Source organism: Oncorhynchus mykiss, chromosome 16, assembly GCF_013265735.2.
Source record: "Oncorhynchus mykiss isolate Arlee chromosome 16, USDA_OmykA_1.1, whole genome shotgun sequence".
In the NCBI taxonomy this organism is placed as follows: domain Eukaryota; kingdom Metazoa; phylum Chordata; class Actinopteri; order Salmoniformes; family Salmonidae; genus Oncorhynchus; species Oncorhynchus mykiss.
The window spans coordinates 38,619,779-38,635,872 of record NC_048580.1 but is presented as its reverse complement, the minus strand read 5'-3'; the positions used below and the strand labels follow the sequence as shown (position 1 = coordinate 38,635,872).

The 16,094-nt window shown below is 43.2% G+C and overlaps 1 protein-coding gene across 3 annotated transcripts; it reads right to left on the bottom strand.

Moving 5' to 3' along the window:
* Positions 1-1,596: 1,596 nt before the first annotated feature.
* Positions 1,597-15,308, bottom strand: troap (trophinin associated protein). Of its 3 annotated transcripts, none has more exons than XM_036946800.1 (14): positions 15,121-15,308; positions 14,676-14,785; positions 14,214-14,487; positions 13,287-13,935; positions 13,009-13,130; positions 8,872-8,923; positions 7,435-7,572; positions 7,077-7,225; positions 6,757-6,811; positions 3,373-3,434; positions 3,090-3,185; positions 2,492-2,969; positions 2,082-2,299; positions 1,597-1,823 (listed from the first exon to the last, which is right to left on the bottom strand). In XM_036946800.1, exons 2-14 carry the CDS (start codon positions 14,738-14,740, stop codon positions 1,749-1,751), a joined length of 2,433 nt encoding a protein of 810 aa, XP_036802695.1. In that variant the 5' UTR covers positions 14,741-14,785; positions 15,121-15,308; the 3' UTR covers positions 1,597-1,748. The 3 variants fall into 3 exon arrangements, with proteins under 3 accessions (XP_036802695.1, XP_036802694.1, XP_021421446.2); XM_036946799.1 differs by having other exon boundaries at positions 14,214-14,496; positions 15,121-15,307; XM_021565771.2 differs by having other exon boundaries at positions 3,373-3,425; positions 14,214-14,496; positions 15,121-15,307.
* Positions 15,309-16,094: the final 786 nt, after the last annotated feature.

Here is a 16,094-nt window from a genome sequence, read left to right as displayed (position 1 = left end):
ACATATTCCCCTCATCATTTCCGGAAGATCTTTTAATTTAAATATTTGTAACATTGATCAAGCCACAAACTCCAAATAGTGTCCAAATGGGTTCAGTAGTCTAGAAAATATCAACATTGATTTGACAATTCATTTTCTTTGTTTGATTCGAATGAAACACTTCTAATGTCACATTCTTGGATACTGTAAATACGGGCAAAAATAAAAGGATTTATGCAATTACAGCCTTGAGGCTTCTTGGGTATAACACTACAAGGTTGGCACACATGTATTTGGGGGTTTCTCCCATTATCTGCAGATCCTCTCAAACTCTGTCAGGTTGGATGGGGAGCATTGCTGCACAGCTATTTTCAGGTCTCTCCAGAAATGTTTTTTTATTTTACCTTTATTTAACTAGGCAAGTCAGTTAAGAACAAATTCTCATTTTCAATGACGGCCTAGGAACAGTGGGTTAACTGCCTGTTCAGGGGCAGAACCACAGATTTGTACCTTGTCAGTTCGGGGATTTGAACTTGCAACCATTCGGTTACTAGTCCAACACTCTAACCACTAGGCTACCCCGGGTTCAAGTCCGGGCTCTAGCTGGGCCATTCAAGGATATTCAGAGACTTGTCCCGAAGCCACTCCTGTGTTGTCTGGGCTGTGTGCTTAGGGTCGTATTCCTGTTGGAAGGTGAACCTCAGAGGCTGCAGAGATGGTTGTCCTTCTGGAAGGTTCTCCCATCTCCACAGAGGAACTGTCAGAGTAACCACCAGGTTCTTGGTCACCTACCTGACTGCTCAATTTGGCCGGGCAGCCAGCTCTTGGTGGTTCCAAACTTCTTCCATTTAAGAATGATGGCACCCACTGTGTTCTTGGGGACCTTCAATGCTGCATAACTTTTTTAGTACCCTTCCTCAGACCTCTGCCTGGACACAATGCTGTCTCTGAGCTCTAAGGACAATTCCTTAGAGTTGTGTGTGCCAATTCCTGTGTGCCTTTCCAAATCATGTCCAATCAATTGAATTTACCCCAGGTGGACTCTAATCAAGTTGTAGAACATCTCATGGATGATTAATGGAAACAGGATGCACTTGAGCTTCATTTCAAGTCTCATAGCAAAGGGGCTGAATACTTATGTAAATAAAGGTATGTTTTTTTATTTGTAATACATTTTTCCAAAAAAACAGTTTTTGCTTTGTCATTATGGGGTATTGTGTGTAGATTGAGAAAAAAATGATTTAATACATTTTAGAATAAGGCTGTAACATAACAAAATGTGGGAGAAGTTAAGGGGTCTGAATACACATTAAACATTATGGGCAGATCATTTTGGCTACCATGGCTATGCCCCCCCATAGGATGATAATGCCCCCATCCAGAGCATGAATGGTCACTGAAAGGTTTGTGGAACCTGTAAACCATACGCCATCTCAGTCATCAGATCTCAGCACAATTGAAAACTTCTAGGAGCTTCTGGAGTGGCATCTGAGACTGCGTTTTCCACCAGCATCAAAAACAAAATACTAAATGATAGAACTTCTCGTGGAAGAATGGTGTTGCAATCTTCTAACAGAGTTCCAGACACTTGTAGAATCTATAGTATGCCAATGTACACATTATGTTGGTGTTTCCTTTATTTTAGCAGTTACCTGTACATACATACACTCCTTCAAGTCTTTGCTTAACAATCCGTAATTTTTACAGTGTTTTATCAGTAAACAAGACCATACAAAAAAAAAAGATTAACATTCTCAGTGCAAAAGCCATCATCTCTCCTGTAGAGGAGAGGAGCAGGGGGAGGAAAGAGCAGACGAAGGGTCCAAGATGATTGACCGAAAACTCTGAAGGGGAGAAAGGAAGGGAGGAACAGGAAAAGAGTTTCAATTTACTTTGAACTATCACAAAATGATCAATGATGCTCTTCTGATTATTGGACAATGAACATGAATCCTCATCAATAGGTAGGAAAGTCTGAAGACGCCACCCTTCCAAGTCTTGTTCATCACTCGGCTACTGGAGGAATCTTAGAAACCGATGCTATAGATGGGCTAAATGCCTGTAGGACTAATATGTAAATTAAACAATGCTACCAAACTCACAGTGTAGTCCTGCAGATACAGGGCTGCTGCCACAGGGTTTCCACAGCGGGTCTGCATGGGCCCGGAGGAGGTGGCAATGGAGGAGCAGGGAGGGGCTGGGGAGGTGGTGTAGGTAGCCACCTCCTCATCCAGACGTAGCTCCTGCAGAGGGGGGAGGCGCCGGCGGAGCAAGGCTGCAGCAGAACTCAGAGCGCCGCTCTTTGGGATGATGATACTACCTGCAACGACACAGGCTACTGGTTAGACATTCAGAGGACCGAGGTCAGTCAATCAAATGTATTTATTAAGCACTTTTTGCATCAATGGGATAAGAACCATCACATGTTTATCTATCAATGGATTCTGCCCACTCTACTGAGTCAGCCCAGCTACAAGGAGTATCAAAAGGTAAATTGTCTCAGCAGTCCTACCTCTGGGATGACTCAGGGGGACAAAGGCTGAGGGGTTGGCTAGCCTGGTCAAACCTGATGCTACGGCTGCAGTAGCAACCGTGGATAGAGCTTCTGGCCCAGACGAGGGTCTGACTGGATGGAGCAGGAGCTCGAGGACAGTCCCCTGTGCTGAAGCTCTGGCCCCAGGCCAACACTTCTCCAGTAGCCCACTTCGCTCCAGGGGCCCACCTCGCTCCAGAAATCTAGCCACAGGGCTTTCCTGTTCTTGTGCTGGAGCTGCTCTGAGCAGCTTCTTCCCCGTTGAGAAGAAAATAACAGATTCCCTGTGTGGGGCTTGAAAGAAGGTCTGGAGTCCTCTTCCCGTGTTATTTTGCTCTTTCTCCTCCTCATCTTGGTCCTTGTCAGCTCGGGTCTCAGCAGGGTCTTCGTCCAGCTCCCCGTTGTCTATCCTATCCTCCTCTTGGTCCGTCTCCTTGAATAATCTCTGAACAACCTCCTGCCACAAACACACACTCAATTACTTAACTGACTCAACATTATGAAATAGACGTTAGCAACCTAATTCAGTCATGTGGTGTAGGATATATATATTCCATTAGTAAGCCTTTGTCCTCACCTCCTTCTGTGTCTCCAGATCTCGGTTGTGGCCCTGGAGGCCCCAGAGTCTAGGAGAGCATGCATAGGGGGTCCGGTGGGCAGACAGGTGCCTCCCCTGAAAAAAAGATGGCTCAGTGAGTTAGAGCATCTATGGTGCTGGCAATATCAGGATTGTCAGTTTGATTCCACCATGGGCAACATTTGCTGAGAAGGTGCCACTTTAGTGTTGACAGTTCAAAATCAAAAATATTCTACATACAGACCATGGACATACGAGTGAAAGTGCACTGTAACATACTTACCATGGGCTGATGCCTGGTGTCAGGGACCCGCTGGGGTGTCCACTTCTGGCCGACTGGCATCATTGACGAGAGGGACAGACAGATAGATCATATTGACAGACGGACAGCGACAGTCTACTTCATAACACAGAGACAGAGCAGAGGGGTATCCTACGAAGCAGGTTTGAGGAGTTAGCAACTGTGGTCAACTCAAGAGTTCAAATCAGGATTAAATAAATAAATACAATTTAAAAGAAAAACGGTCATGCGGAAGTGGCTCACGTTTCAGCCAGGTACATGTCTATGGAAACTAATCCTTCAGAGCGAACCTGCTCTGGGGCTGGCTAACTAACTCTACTTACCCTGAATGCAATGACAAACGCAAGTTGAAGACCAATCAGATTCACTCCCTGTTGCAAAGATTGCGTCATCATCCCCTTCATTTGAGGAAGATTAATTATTCAATATTTTATTACTCAAATGTTTTTCCGGTGCAAAAAAAAAAGTTGTTAAAATATATCACATTACACATTTAGTAACGACAGAATCCATTTTAAACTTCACGCAATGTAATACAAATATTGATAGAAGTGGGGGGGGGGGGGGGGGGGGGGGTGCTTGTGCATTGATAAGCACACCAAAGACGGCATTAACGATAAGTAATACAATGAAGATGGCACAAGAACAATCCTACTTCAAAAAGCAGTATTCCCCGTCGTATTAAGGAGGAAGCCTGAGCTGGAATGTGAAACTAACTGACGCTGGTTAGCTTTAGAAAACCCTCAGGAGATCCAGCTTGCTTCATAGGATACTCCTCAGAGGACCGCTAACTCTAGCAGGCTTGTAACTGTCATATAAAAGTTTTACTGTGCGTGCATTCTGTCATTACTAAATGTGATAGGAATTTTAACATTTAACACAAAAAAAAAAGAGAATACTCAATCAGTTGTGTTCCATAAATGAATGGGATAATGAAGCAATCTTTGCGATAGTGAGGGAATAGGATTTCATTGGTCCTCAACTCACAGCTCACACTTCATTCAGGATAAATGTAGTTAGCCTGCCCTGGAGCAAGTTAGTCCTTAAGGATTCGTTGACATAGAAATGTACCTGGCTAAAAGGTGAGCCACATTGATGGTACCGGTTGACCAAAGATACCTCGCTAACTCCTCAAACCAGGTATGTAGTATTGTGCTCAGATCAAGTTATAAAGACAGACATAACATTTTAACATTTACATTTGTGTCATTTAGCAGACGTTCTTATCCAGAGCGACTTACAATTTGGTGCATTCCTCTTAAGATAGCTGGGTAAGACAACCACATATTAGTCGTAGCAAATACATTTTTCCCTCAAGGCCCCTGAGTAACACAGACCCAAGAGGAGAGGGACAAACCGGTGAATATCTGGCGATAGAAACGGTAGCATATACAGTGCATTCAGGAATTATTCAGACCTTCACTTTTTCCAGGTTTTATTACTTTACAGCCTTATTCTAAAATTGATTTTTTTTAAAATCCTTATCGATCTACACACAATTCCCCATAAATGACAAAGCGAAACAAGTTTGTAGAAAGCAAAGTATTTAGACCATTTACTCAGTGCTTTGTTGAAGCACCTTTGCCAGCGATTAGTCTTCTTGTGTATGCCGCTACAGGCTTGGCACACCTGTATTTGGGGAGTTAGGTTGTATGGGGAGCAATGCTGCACAGCTATTTTAAGACTCCAGAAATGTTTGATCGGGTTCAAGTCCGGGCTCTGTGCGGGCCACTCTATAACATTCAGAGACTTGTCCTGAAGCCACTCCTGCGTTATCTTGGCTGTGTGCTTAGGGTTGTTGTCCTGTTGGAAGGTGAACCTTCGCCCCAGTCTGAAGTCCTGAGCAGGTTTTCATCAAGGATTTCTCTACTTTTCTCTGTTCATCTTTCCCTCAATCCTGACTAGTCTCCCAGTTCCTGCCACTCCACTGAAAAACATTCCCACAGCATGATGCTGCCACCACCATGCTTCACCGTGGGGATGGGGACAGGTTTCATCCAAACATAACGCTTGGCATCCAGACCAAAGATATTTTTTCTCATGGTCAGAGTCATTTAGGAGCCTTTTGTCAAACTCCAAGCGTGCTGTCATGTGCCTTTTACTGAGGAGTGGCTTCCATCTGGCCACTCTACCATAAAGGCCTGATTGGTAGAGTGTTGCTGAGATGGTTGTCCTTCTGGAAGGTTCTCCCATCTCCACAGAGGAAATCGGGAGCTCTGTCAGAGTGACCATAAATGTTTCCATTTAAGAATGATGGAGGACAATGTGTTCTTGGGGACCTTCTTCAATGCTGCAGAAAATGTTTTGGTACCCTTCCCAGATCTGTGCCTCGACAACAATTCGTTCTCGGAGCTTACGGACAATTCCTTCGACCTCATGGCTTTGGTTTTTGCTCTGACATGCACTGTCGACTGTGGGACCTTATATAGACAGGTGTGTGCTTTTCCAAATAATTTCCAGTCATTTGAATTTACCTCAGGTGGACTCCAATCAAGTTGTAGAAACATCTCAAGGATGATCAATGGAAACAGGATGAACCTGTGCTCAATTTAAAGTCTCAAGAGGAAAGGGTCTGAATACTTATGTAAATAAGGCATCTGTTTTTATATTTTAATACATTTGCAAAAATGTCTAAATCGTTTTTGCTTTGTCATTGCGGGATATTGTGTGTAGATTGATGAGGAAAAGGCTGTAACGTAACAAAATGTGGAAAAAGTCTGAATACTTTCCCAATGCACTGTAACTATACTGAACAAAAATATAAAACGCAACAGGTAGTGTTGGTCCCATTTTTCATGAGCTGAAATAAAAGATCCCAGAAATGTTCCATATCCACAAAAAGCATCTTTCTCTCAAATTTTGTGCACAAAATTGTTTACATCCCTGTTAGTGAGCAATTCTCATTTGCCAAGATAATCCATCCAGCTGACAGGTGTGGCATATCAAGAAGCTGATTAAACAGAAAGATCATTACACAGGTGAACCTTGTCCTGGGGACAATAAAAGGCCACTCTAAAATGTGCAGTTTTGTCACACAAGACAATGCCACAGATGTCTCTAGTTGAGGGAGCATGCAATTGGCATGCTGACTTCAGGAATGTCCAACAGAGCTGTTGCCAGAGAACTTTACCAAAAGCCACCTCCAACGTCATTTGTAAGAATTTGGCGGTACATCCAACCAAGTGGGTGGGCCTATGCCCTGCCAGGCCCACCCATGGCTGCACCCAGACCCAGTCATGTAAAATCTATAGATTAGGGCCTACAGAATTTTACTAAATTGACTGATTTCCGTCTGTGAACTGTAACTGAGCAAAATCTTTGAAATTGTTAAATGTTGCGTTTATATTTTTGTTCAGTATAACTTACCCAGAGGTCCTCCAGATGCTTCAGTGCAACTCTTTGTGACAGGTACTCTCTGAGCCTGGAAAGGTAAAGCACCACAGTGAATATTCTGTTTATATTCCTAAAGCCTCTCTATTATCATCAGTAAACTGTGGCTGACTGTTTCATGCAGCACTAAGGAGACATGACGTGAGAAATAAGGACATGAGGCAGTACTATGGCAATGACTTTTAAATCTTAATTGAAATGCATATAAAGTTGTTGTCACCCTAACTGGAGCGGCTTTATATGCATTATCAAATCATACATTTTAAATACATTTATCGATCAAAATATTAACTCACAGTGTAGATGGAGGTTCCCCTGCCAGAGGGGCAGACAGAGGTGCGTTGTGGTGTGGCCCCCAGCATTCCCCCAGCTGTCACCCCTTCATTCTGCAGGATGCTCCTCAGGGCCGTGTGGTCTGGGGTGAACGGGACACTCCGTCCTGGACCTGGAACACAAGCACATACAAGGTTAGAGACATGTTAGTTTAACTTATTTTCTTTCTTTTAGCACTGGTTGAAGCTAGAAAGCTTCTTTACAATGAATATTTTTGCATCACGATAATGAAGCAGTAGTAAGCTATTGCAGGCATTTCTACACTTTGTTCTTCAAAACGTGTTCAAAGATGGAACATGTCCAAGTAGTACTACCACTGACCTGCCGAGGCTGCAATCTTCTGGTGACTCTTCATGACAGACACTCTCTGGGGCTGCAGAGGGTAGGTGACCCCTTCATTCTGAAGGATGCTGTTGAGGGCTGAAGGCTCAGGGGAGAACTGAATAGATCTTACTGGACCTATAAACAACAACAAGCACATTCAAGTGTACAGACTTGCTAGCCTATCCTAGGCCCTTAGATTGAGCTGGAGTAGGAGTTTGAATAGGCTGGCTAATTAAACAGATCAGCGCAAATTGTGTTTTTAAAGGGGTGCAACATGCAACATTTCCACACGGAAATAGCCTTCAATGTCAATGCTAAACTCAGCAAAAAAAGAAACATCCTCACTGTCAACTGTGTTTATTTTCAGCAAACTTAACATGTGTAAATATTTGTAAGAACATAAGATTCTACAATTGAGACAAACTGAACAAGTTCCACAGACATGTGACTAACAGAAATGGAATATTGTGTCCCTGAAAAAAAAGGGGGGGGGGGGGGTCAAAATCCAATGATGCTGTGACACACCGCCCCAGACCATGACGGACCCTCCACCTCCAAATCGATCCCGCTCCAGAGTACAGGCCTCGGTGTAACGCTCATTCTTTTGACGATAAACGCTCCTGGTAAGACAAAACCGCGACTCGTCAGTGAAGAGACATTTTTGTCAGTCCTGTCTGGTCTAGCAACGATGGGTTTGTGCCCATAGGCAACGTTGTTGAGGTTGATGTCTGGTGAGGACCTGCATTTACAACAGGCTTACAAGCCTTCAACCCAGCCTCTCTCAGCCTACTGCGGACAGTCTGGGTACTGATGGAAGGATTATTCGTTCCTGGTGTAACTTGGGCAGCTGTTGTTGTCATCCTTTACCTGTCCCGCAGGTGTGATGTTCGGGTGTACCGATCCTGTGCAGGTGTTGTTACACGTGGTCTGCCACTGTGAGGACGATCAGCTGTCCATCCTGTCTCCCTGTAGCGCTGTCTTAGGCGTCTCACAGTACGGACATTGCAATTTATTGCCCTGGCCACATTTGCAGTCCTGATGCCTCCTTGCAGCATGCCTAAGGCACGTTCACGCAGATGAGCAGGAACCCTGGTCATGTTTCTTTTGGTGTTTTTCAGAGTCAGTAGACTGGCCTCTTTAGTGTCCTAAGTTTTCATAACTGTGACCTTAATTGCCCACCGTAAGCTGTTAGTGTCTTAACGACTGTACCACAGGTGCATGTTAATTAATTGTTTATGTTTCATTGAACAAGAATGGGAAACAGTGTTTAAACCCTTTACAATGAAGATCTGTGAAGTTATTTGGATTTTTACGAATTATCTTTTGAAAGACAGGGTCCTGAAAAAGGGACATTTATTTTTTTGCTGAGTTTATATCAGCAGTACATAAACCGTTATATGCAGCTTGGAAATGTCCAGTACTACTACCACTGACCTGCAGAGGGTACAGTCTTCTGTTGACTCTTCATGATGGACACTCTCTGGGGCTGCAGAGGAAAGATCACTTCAAGTTAGTTCACAGACTGATTTTGGACACACAAACTCAGAAAGATCATCAGTCAGTAAGTACCCTGCAGATCTGGGTTCACTTCAATTGGTATTTGTTTTCTTTCAAATACGTTGAGTGTTTGATTACTGACTATTCTATTGGTTCCATTGCGCCAGGCAACCTCAATCTAATAGAACAAAAATAAGTTGATGCTGGATAGTAAACAATGGCGGAACAGCCTTTGTGCAAACAAAATCAAGTAACTCATGTAGTGGAAAAACAAAAAAGCCTAATGTATGGTAAGAATAAAACCCACCGATGCCTTGCAGCCTCCATCAGGGTGACAAAGAATAGTGGTGGACAAACTGTTGTATAACCCAACTCTCACAGGAAGTGACTCAATTCATTAACATATGTAGTTGATAAAGCAAAAAAAGACTTGAGGATAAAAAACATTCAAGATACAAAGACAAACATGGCATAATGAGAATAGAACACCACAAAAGAAATGCAATATCATAAAAGGAAAAAAAAAATGTACACAAGCTCTTGCTACTAAACTTAAGATTGGATAACAAAAAAATGTATAAACCACATATCTCTTTACAGGAAGGGAGAATAATAGTGGCTTTCGAAAGTATTCACCCCCTTGGCATTTTTCCTATTTTGCTGCCTTACAACCTGGAATCAAAATTGATTTTTTGGGACTTTGTATCATTTGATTTACACAACATGCCTACCGCTTTGAAGATGCAAAATATAATTATCTTGTGAAACCAACAAGACAACAAAAAAAAAACAGAACTTGAGCATGCATAACTATTCACCCCCCAAGTCAATACTTTGTAGAGCCACCCTTTGCAGCAATTACAACTGCATGTCTCTTGGGGAATGTCTCCATAAGCTTGGCACATCTAAACACTGAGATTTTGCCCATTCTTTAAGGCAAAACTGCTTCAGCTCCTTCAAGTTGGATGGCTTCTGCTGGTACACAGCAATCTTTAAGTCACACCACAGATTCTCAATTGGATTGAGGTCTAGGCCATTCCAAGACATTTATATGTTTCCCCTTAAACCACCCGAGTGTTGCTTTAGCAGTATGTTTAGGGTCATTGTCCTGCTGGAAGGTGAACCTTTGTCCCAGTCTCAAATCTCAAAGACTGAAACAGGTTTCCCTCAAGAATTTCCCTGTATTTAGCACCATCCATCAATCCTGACCAGTTTCCCAGTCTCTGCCAATGAAAAACATCTCCTCAGCATGATGCTGCCACCACCATGATGCTGCCACCACCATGCTTCACTGTGGGGATGGTATTCTCGGGGTGATGAGAGGTGTTGGGTTTGTGCCAGACATAGCGCTTTCCTTGATGAGCAAAAAGCTATATTTTAGTCTCATCTGACAGATACTCCAATCTCCACTGTGAAGCTTTGCTTCTCCTTCAAGGTTATCTTTGGTCTCTTTGTTGACTCTCTGATTAATGCCCTCCATGCCTGGTCTGTGAGTTTGTGTGCGGCCCGCTCTTGGCAGGTTTGTTGTGGTGCCATATTCTTTCCATTTTTTTTTAAATAATGGATTGAATGGTCCTCTGTGGGATGTTCAAAGTTTCTGCTATTTTTTTATAACCCAACCCTGATCTGTACTTCTCCACAACTTTGTCCCTGACCTTTTTGGGGAACTCATTGGTCTTTATGGTGTTGCTTGCTTGGTGGTGCCCCTTGCTTAGTGGTGTTGCAGACTCGGGGGCCTTCCAGAACAAGCGTATATATACTGAGATCATGTGACAGATCATGTGACACTTAAAAAAGGTCCACCTGTGTGTAATCTAACTAATTATGTGACTTCTGAAGTTAATTGGTTGCACCAGATCCTATTTAGGGGCTTCATAGCAAAGGGGGTGAATACATAAAGAAACACAAGTGGTTTGTGCATTTTTTTTGAAACAAGTACATTTTTTCATTTCACTTCAGCAATTTGAACAATTTTGTGTATGTCCATTACATGAAATCCAAATAAAAATCTATTTAAATTACAGGTTGTAATGCAACAAAATAGGAAAAACGCCAAGGGGGTGAATACTTTTGCAAAGCACTGTACATTTCCTCATTTAAACCTGGCAATACAGTGGCCCTTAGTTTAAAGATCCTGAAATTTCATATTTGAGACAATTCATTGACTACAGCTCAGCGTTCAACACCACCTCAAAGCTCATCACTAAGCTAAGGACCCTGGGACCAAACACCTCCCTCTGCAACTGGATCCTGGACTTCCTGACGGCTTCGCCCAGGTGTTAAAGTTAGTTAACAACATATTCGCCACGCTGATCATCAACACGGGGGCCTATCAGGGATGCATGCTCAGTCCCCTCCTGTACTCCCTGTTCACTCATGACTGCACGGCCAGGCACGACTCCAACACCATCATTAAGTTTGCAGATGACACAACAGTGGTAGGCCTGATCACCGACAACCATGATAAAGCCTGAGGTCAGAGACCTAACCGTGTGGTACAAGGAAAACAACCTCTCCCTCAACATGATCAAGACAAAGGAGTTGATTGTGGACTACATGAAAAGGAGGAGGACCGAGCACACCCACATTCTCATCGACGGGGCTGTGTGGAGCAGGTTGAGAGCTTCAAGTTCCTTGGTGTCCAAATCACCAACAAACTAACATGGTCCAAGCACACCAAGACAGTCGTAAAGAGGGCACGACAAAATATTTGGCATGGGTCCTCAGATCCTTTAACAGCTGCACCTTCGAGAGCATCCTGACGGGTTGCAACAATGCCCGATATGGCACCTGCTCGACCTCGGACCGCAAGGCACTAGAGGGTAGTGCGTACAGCCCAGAACATCACCGGGGCCAAGCTTCCTGCCATCCAGGACCTCTATACCAGGCAGTGTCAGAGGAAGGTCCTAAAAATGGTCAAATCCTCCAGCCATCCTAGTCATGGACTGTTCTCTCTGCTGCCGCACAGCAAGCGGTACCGGAGCGCCAAGTCCAAAAGGCTTCTAAACAGCTTCTACCCCAAAGCCATAAGACTCCTGAACATCTAATCAAATGCCTACCCAGACCATTTACATTTCACCAGGGTCAGGTCTCTCACCCTTCTACGCTGCTGCTACTAGAGTTCGACCGATTAATCGGAATGGCCGATTAATTAGGGCCGATTTCAAGTTTTCATAACAATCGGAAATCTGTATTTTTGGGCGCAGATTTTTTTTTTACACCTTTATTTAATCTTTATTTAACTAGGCAAGTCAGTTAAGAACACATTGTTACTTTCAATGACGACCTAGGAACGCTGCCTCGTTCAGGGGCAGAAAGACAGATTTTCACCTTGTCAGCTCGGGGATTCAATCTTGCAACCTTCCAGTTAACTAGTCCAACGCAATAACGACCTGCCTCTCTCTCGTTGCACTCCACAAGGAGACTGCCTGTTACGCAAATGCAGTAAGCCAAGGTAAGTTGCTAGCTAGCATTAAACTTATCTTATAAAAAACAATCAATCATAATCACTGGTTAACTACACATGGTTGATTCAGGGACACGTGTGGACCTGGAACCTATAAAGTTCAATCATTTGTTAACTGCAACACTACATATGTGGTGTACAAGCTGAAGTGGCCACGTGGGTGCTTTTACATAGGACGTACTAAGAGAAGGCTCAAGGACAGGGTGTCTGAACATGCCTATGCTATAAGGACTGCTAACGATAAGTATCCTAATGCTAAACATTACAGACAGGTAATGGTAGCCCAAACTCTCCCTTTTAGAGTTGCCTTTTATTGTCCCCCAGCACAAGGTGCACCTGTGTAATAATCGTGCTGTTTAATCAGCTTCTTGAAATGCCAGTTGGATGGACTATCATGGCAAGGGAGAAATGTTCACTAACAGGGATGTAAACACATTTGTGCACAAAATTTGAGATAAGGGTTTTGTGCATATGGAACATTTATATATACATTTTTTGATAGTTTATATTTTTGTTCAGTATATAACCAAAGATGCACTCCTCTCCTGTGTCTCTCAATCTAATAGAGTACCAGGTCTGCTGTGTAAAGGAACCCTAGGACAACTCACCATGTTGTTATAGGCTTTTGTAGAGGGACGGCTAGACATAGAAGCCCCAGCAGCATTGACTCCGATATTCTGCAGGATACTACGTAGGGCAAAGGGGTCAGAAGAGAAGGCCTCCACACGCCCTGGAACACACACACACACACACAAGGGACAATGAAACACAATTTCAAAAACTAAATATAAATCTAAAGATGACAAAAACATAGAAAATCTAGGGACAAGGGAGAGAGAAAACAAACACCATGACACTGCAGCTATATGATGAGCTCTGAACTCACCAGCGGTGCTACTTAATAACTGGCCAGGCTCGGAAAGATCTTTGATGCTGAGCGTGTCCAATTGGCCCCTGCAGGCTTCCGTACTGAGGGCAGTGGGCTTGGCTGAGGTAGTGGAGGAGTCACTGCTAAATGAGAAAGCAATGGACGAAAGACCTGAGCCAGGACCAAATGAACTGGGAGGTCTGGAAAGACCAAGCTGTCCCGATCCAGATCCGTGAAATGGATTGTCTGAAGAAGACTGTGCCTTTGGTTTCAGATGTTGAGACAAAGGCATGGAGGTGGCAGCACTGGTAGCCTGGGACCAATGAGTCTTCCATTCTTCTCCATCGTGATGTGACAAGATGCCTGCTAGCCCTGGACCTTCTTTTCTGGCCGCCAAGTGTTGTGCGAGTGTAGGGAGTCGAGCAGCGAGATCTACTGTTGACTTTGTTCGGGCCTTGTTATGAGTTTGTGGGACGGAACTGGGTAGTTTAGCTGTCGTTGTGAGTCTTGTTTTATGGCTGGCAGCAGTGCTAAAAGTATTTTCAGGATGGGTGGTTTGAGCAACCAGCGGCCTCCTCTGGTTCGTTGCCCCCATTCGGTTGTCTCTAGGATGGGTGAAGTTGAAAGGTACAGGCTTGGTGTTTGGCTTCTTCCTCTTTGCTTTACCCTTTAGGAAAACAGATAAGGACAAAAATATAAATGACATCCCTTAGCACTGGCAGTAATGCTAGTAAGATACACATTCAGGGCCAGTTTCTCAACAAAGTTAGGGCTATTCCTGGTTAAGAAACACTTTCAATCTAGACTCCCCATCGCACATACTTTTTAATGCAGAAATGTGGATTAATATCAGACCAGAATCAGTGATATATTTCATTTGAAGCAATGGGTTTACCATATAAATATAATTGGGTTATGCATTTAGAATCTATCTATAGTTCTTACCGCTAGAGAGTTCTCCTCCCATCTCTTGTGTGACTGGGTGAAGTCAGAGGGCGTCTGAAGGGGCAGGGATTTAGCAAGCACTGGCAGCCTGCTGATGCCCAGTGGTCTTACAGGGGGCTTAGGGTCTTTGTCTGAGGTTGCTGCTGGGACCTTGTTCTCAGTCCCTCGTTTGGAATGGTGTCGTTGGGGTACAGAGGGGTGTTTGCAAGGGTGGGGTACAGACGGGTGTTTAGAACCTGGTTTGGGGTCTGCTGTCATTCTGTTGATCTTCATTCTGTTTGGACTGGAGTTTGACAGTCAATGTAGACAGACATATATACTTTCCAGGCAGTGTATACAGTGTTTTTAATTCAGGTTAGCTTATCAACAGTACTTGATAAACAGTGGCCATGCATCATTAGGGAGCGGCGACTGCCAACATAAAGCACAATTGAATCGTTAGTTGTTACCGTTAGTTGTTACCTTGAATGGTTTTTCAGGATTTTGTTCTGACTATGCTGACGCAGAATCGGAGAGGAATCCATCATTGGCTCAGTCAGAGAGGTTCAACAGAATTCTGTAAATAACAAACCCTGAACCAAATGTTAGTTAACATAATTCAGCATGCTAGCTAACACAGTTGACAAGAGCATATACTTTTTAGAGACAAAAACAGCAACCACATTGTCACATTGCTTAATTGCTTTGCTATAAGTTAGCTAGTTGAATTGTTTAATGACTCGCTTAATAGCTGTCGTATAAAGCAAATAACCCACTGAAATATTCGAATCCCTTAGAAAACACCACAAAACTTTTAACAATTTAAACGGTACTGTTGCTGCTAGCTTCAAGCGAGCTACTGAGAGAAGGGGCAGCTTGCTCTCTGGGTATCTGACCGTGACAAGAGAGAAAATCTGACTGTACTCACATGCACACTTCAAAATAGAGAATTGTTTACTTGCTTCACAAAATGTTTTCGAAAAAAATAATTAATATATCCCAGACTTTCCTCTGTTTTCAACACAAAAGAGGCATGAGAAGAAGACAAGCTCAAAACTTCCTGAACATGCTCCAGTTTGTAAAAAGCAAGTATTTTCATTGGTTAAAACAGAAAAGCTAGAAGCCAATCGTTGCGCTAGTTGTTTTCAAGAGCCGTATTTCCTTTGACCAATCAGCATCAAGCGTGCAAAAACAACTCCATGGAAACGACGCATGATGCTCCACCATGTGATCCAATGAGTCCCTCCCCACACACCCTCTGAAATGTCTTTGTCCCTGTGCCCCCTTCTGAGCTTCAAGTAGCACCCTTGGTTCCATATAAATATTAGTAATCTGTATATTAGTATTCTTCTTTTCAATCTGTCATTTGTATTTGTATGTATTATGCCTTGGCAGCAGCTACTCTTCCTGTTATTCAGCAAAAATTAAGGCATTACATTTTTTTTTATATACATTATAATTAATACATTTGATACATTATAATAAACATTTGAAACATTCAAATACATTTTACAACAGATTTCACAATACATTAAGTGTGTGCCCTCCGGTCACAACTGTGTACGTGTGTGTATAGTGTGCATGTTATGTATGTTTGTATGTGTGTATTTGTGCATGTGTGTGTGACTCTTCACAGTCCTTTCTGTTCCATAAGGTATATTGTTATAAGATTTTTAAATCTGATTTTATTACTTGCGTTTAAATCTGATTTTATTACTTTACTTGATGTGGAATAGAGCTCCATGTAGCCATGGCTCAACGTAGTACGGTGCGCCTCCCATAGTCTGTTCTGGACTTGGGGACTGTGAAGGGACCTCTGGTGGCATGTCGTGTGGGGTATGAGTGTACAAGCTGTGTGCTAGTAGTTTAAACAGACAGCTCGGTGCATTCAACATGTCAATA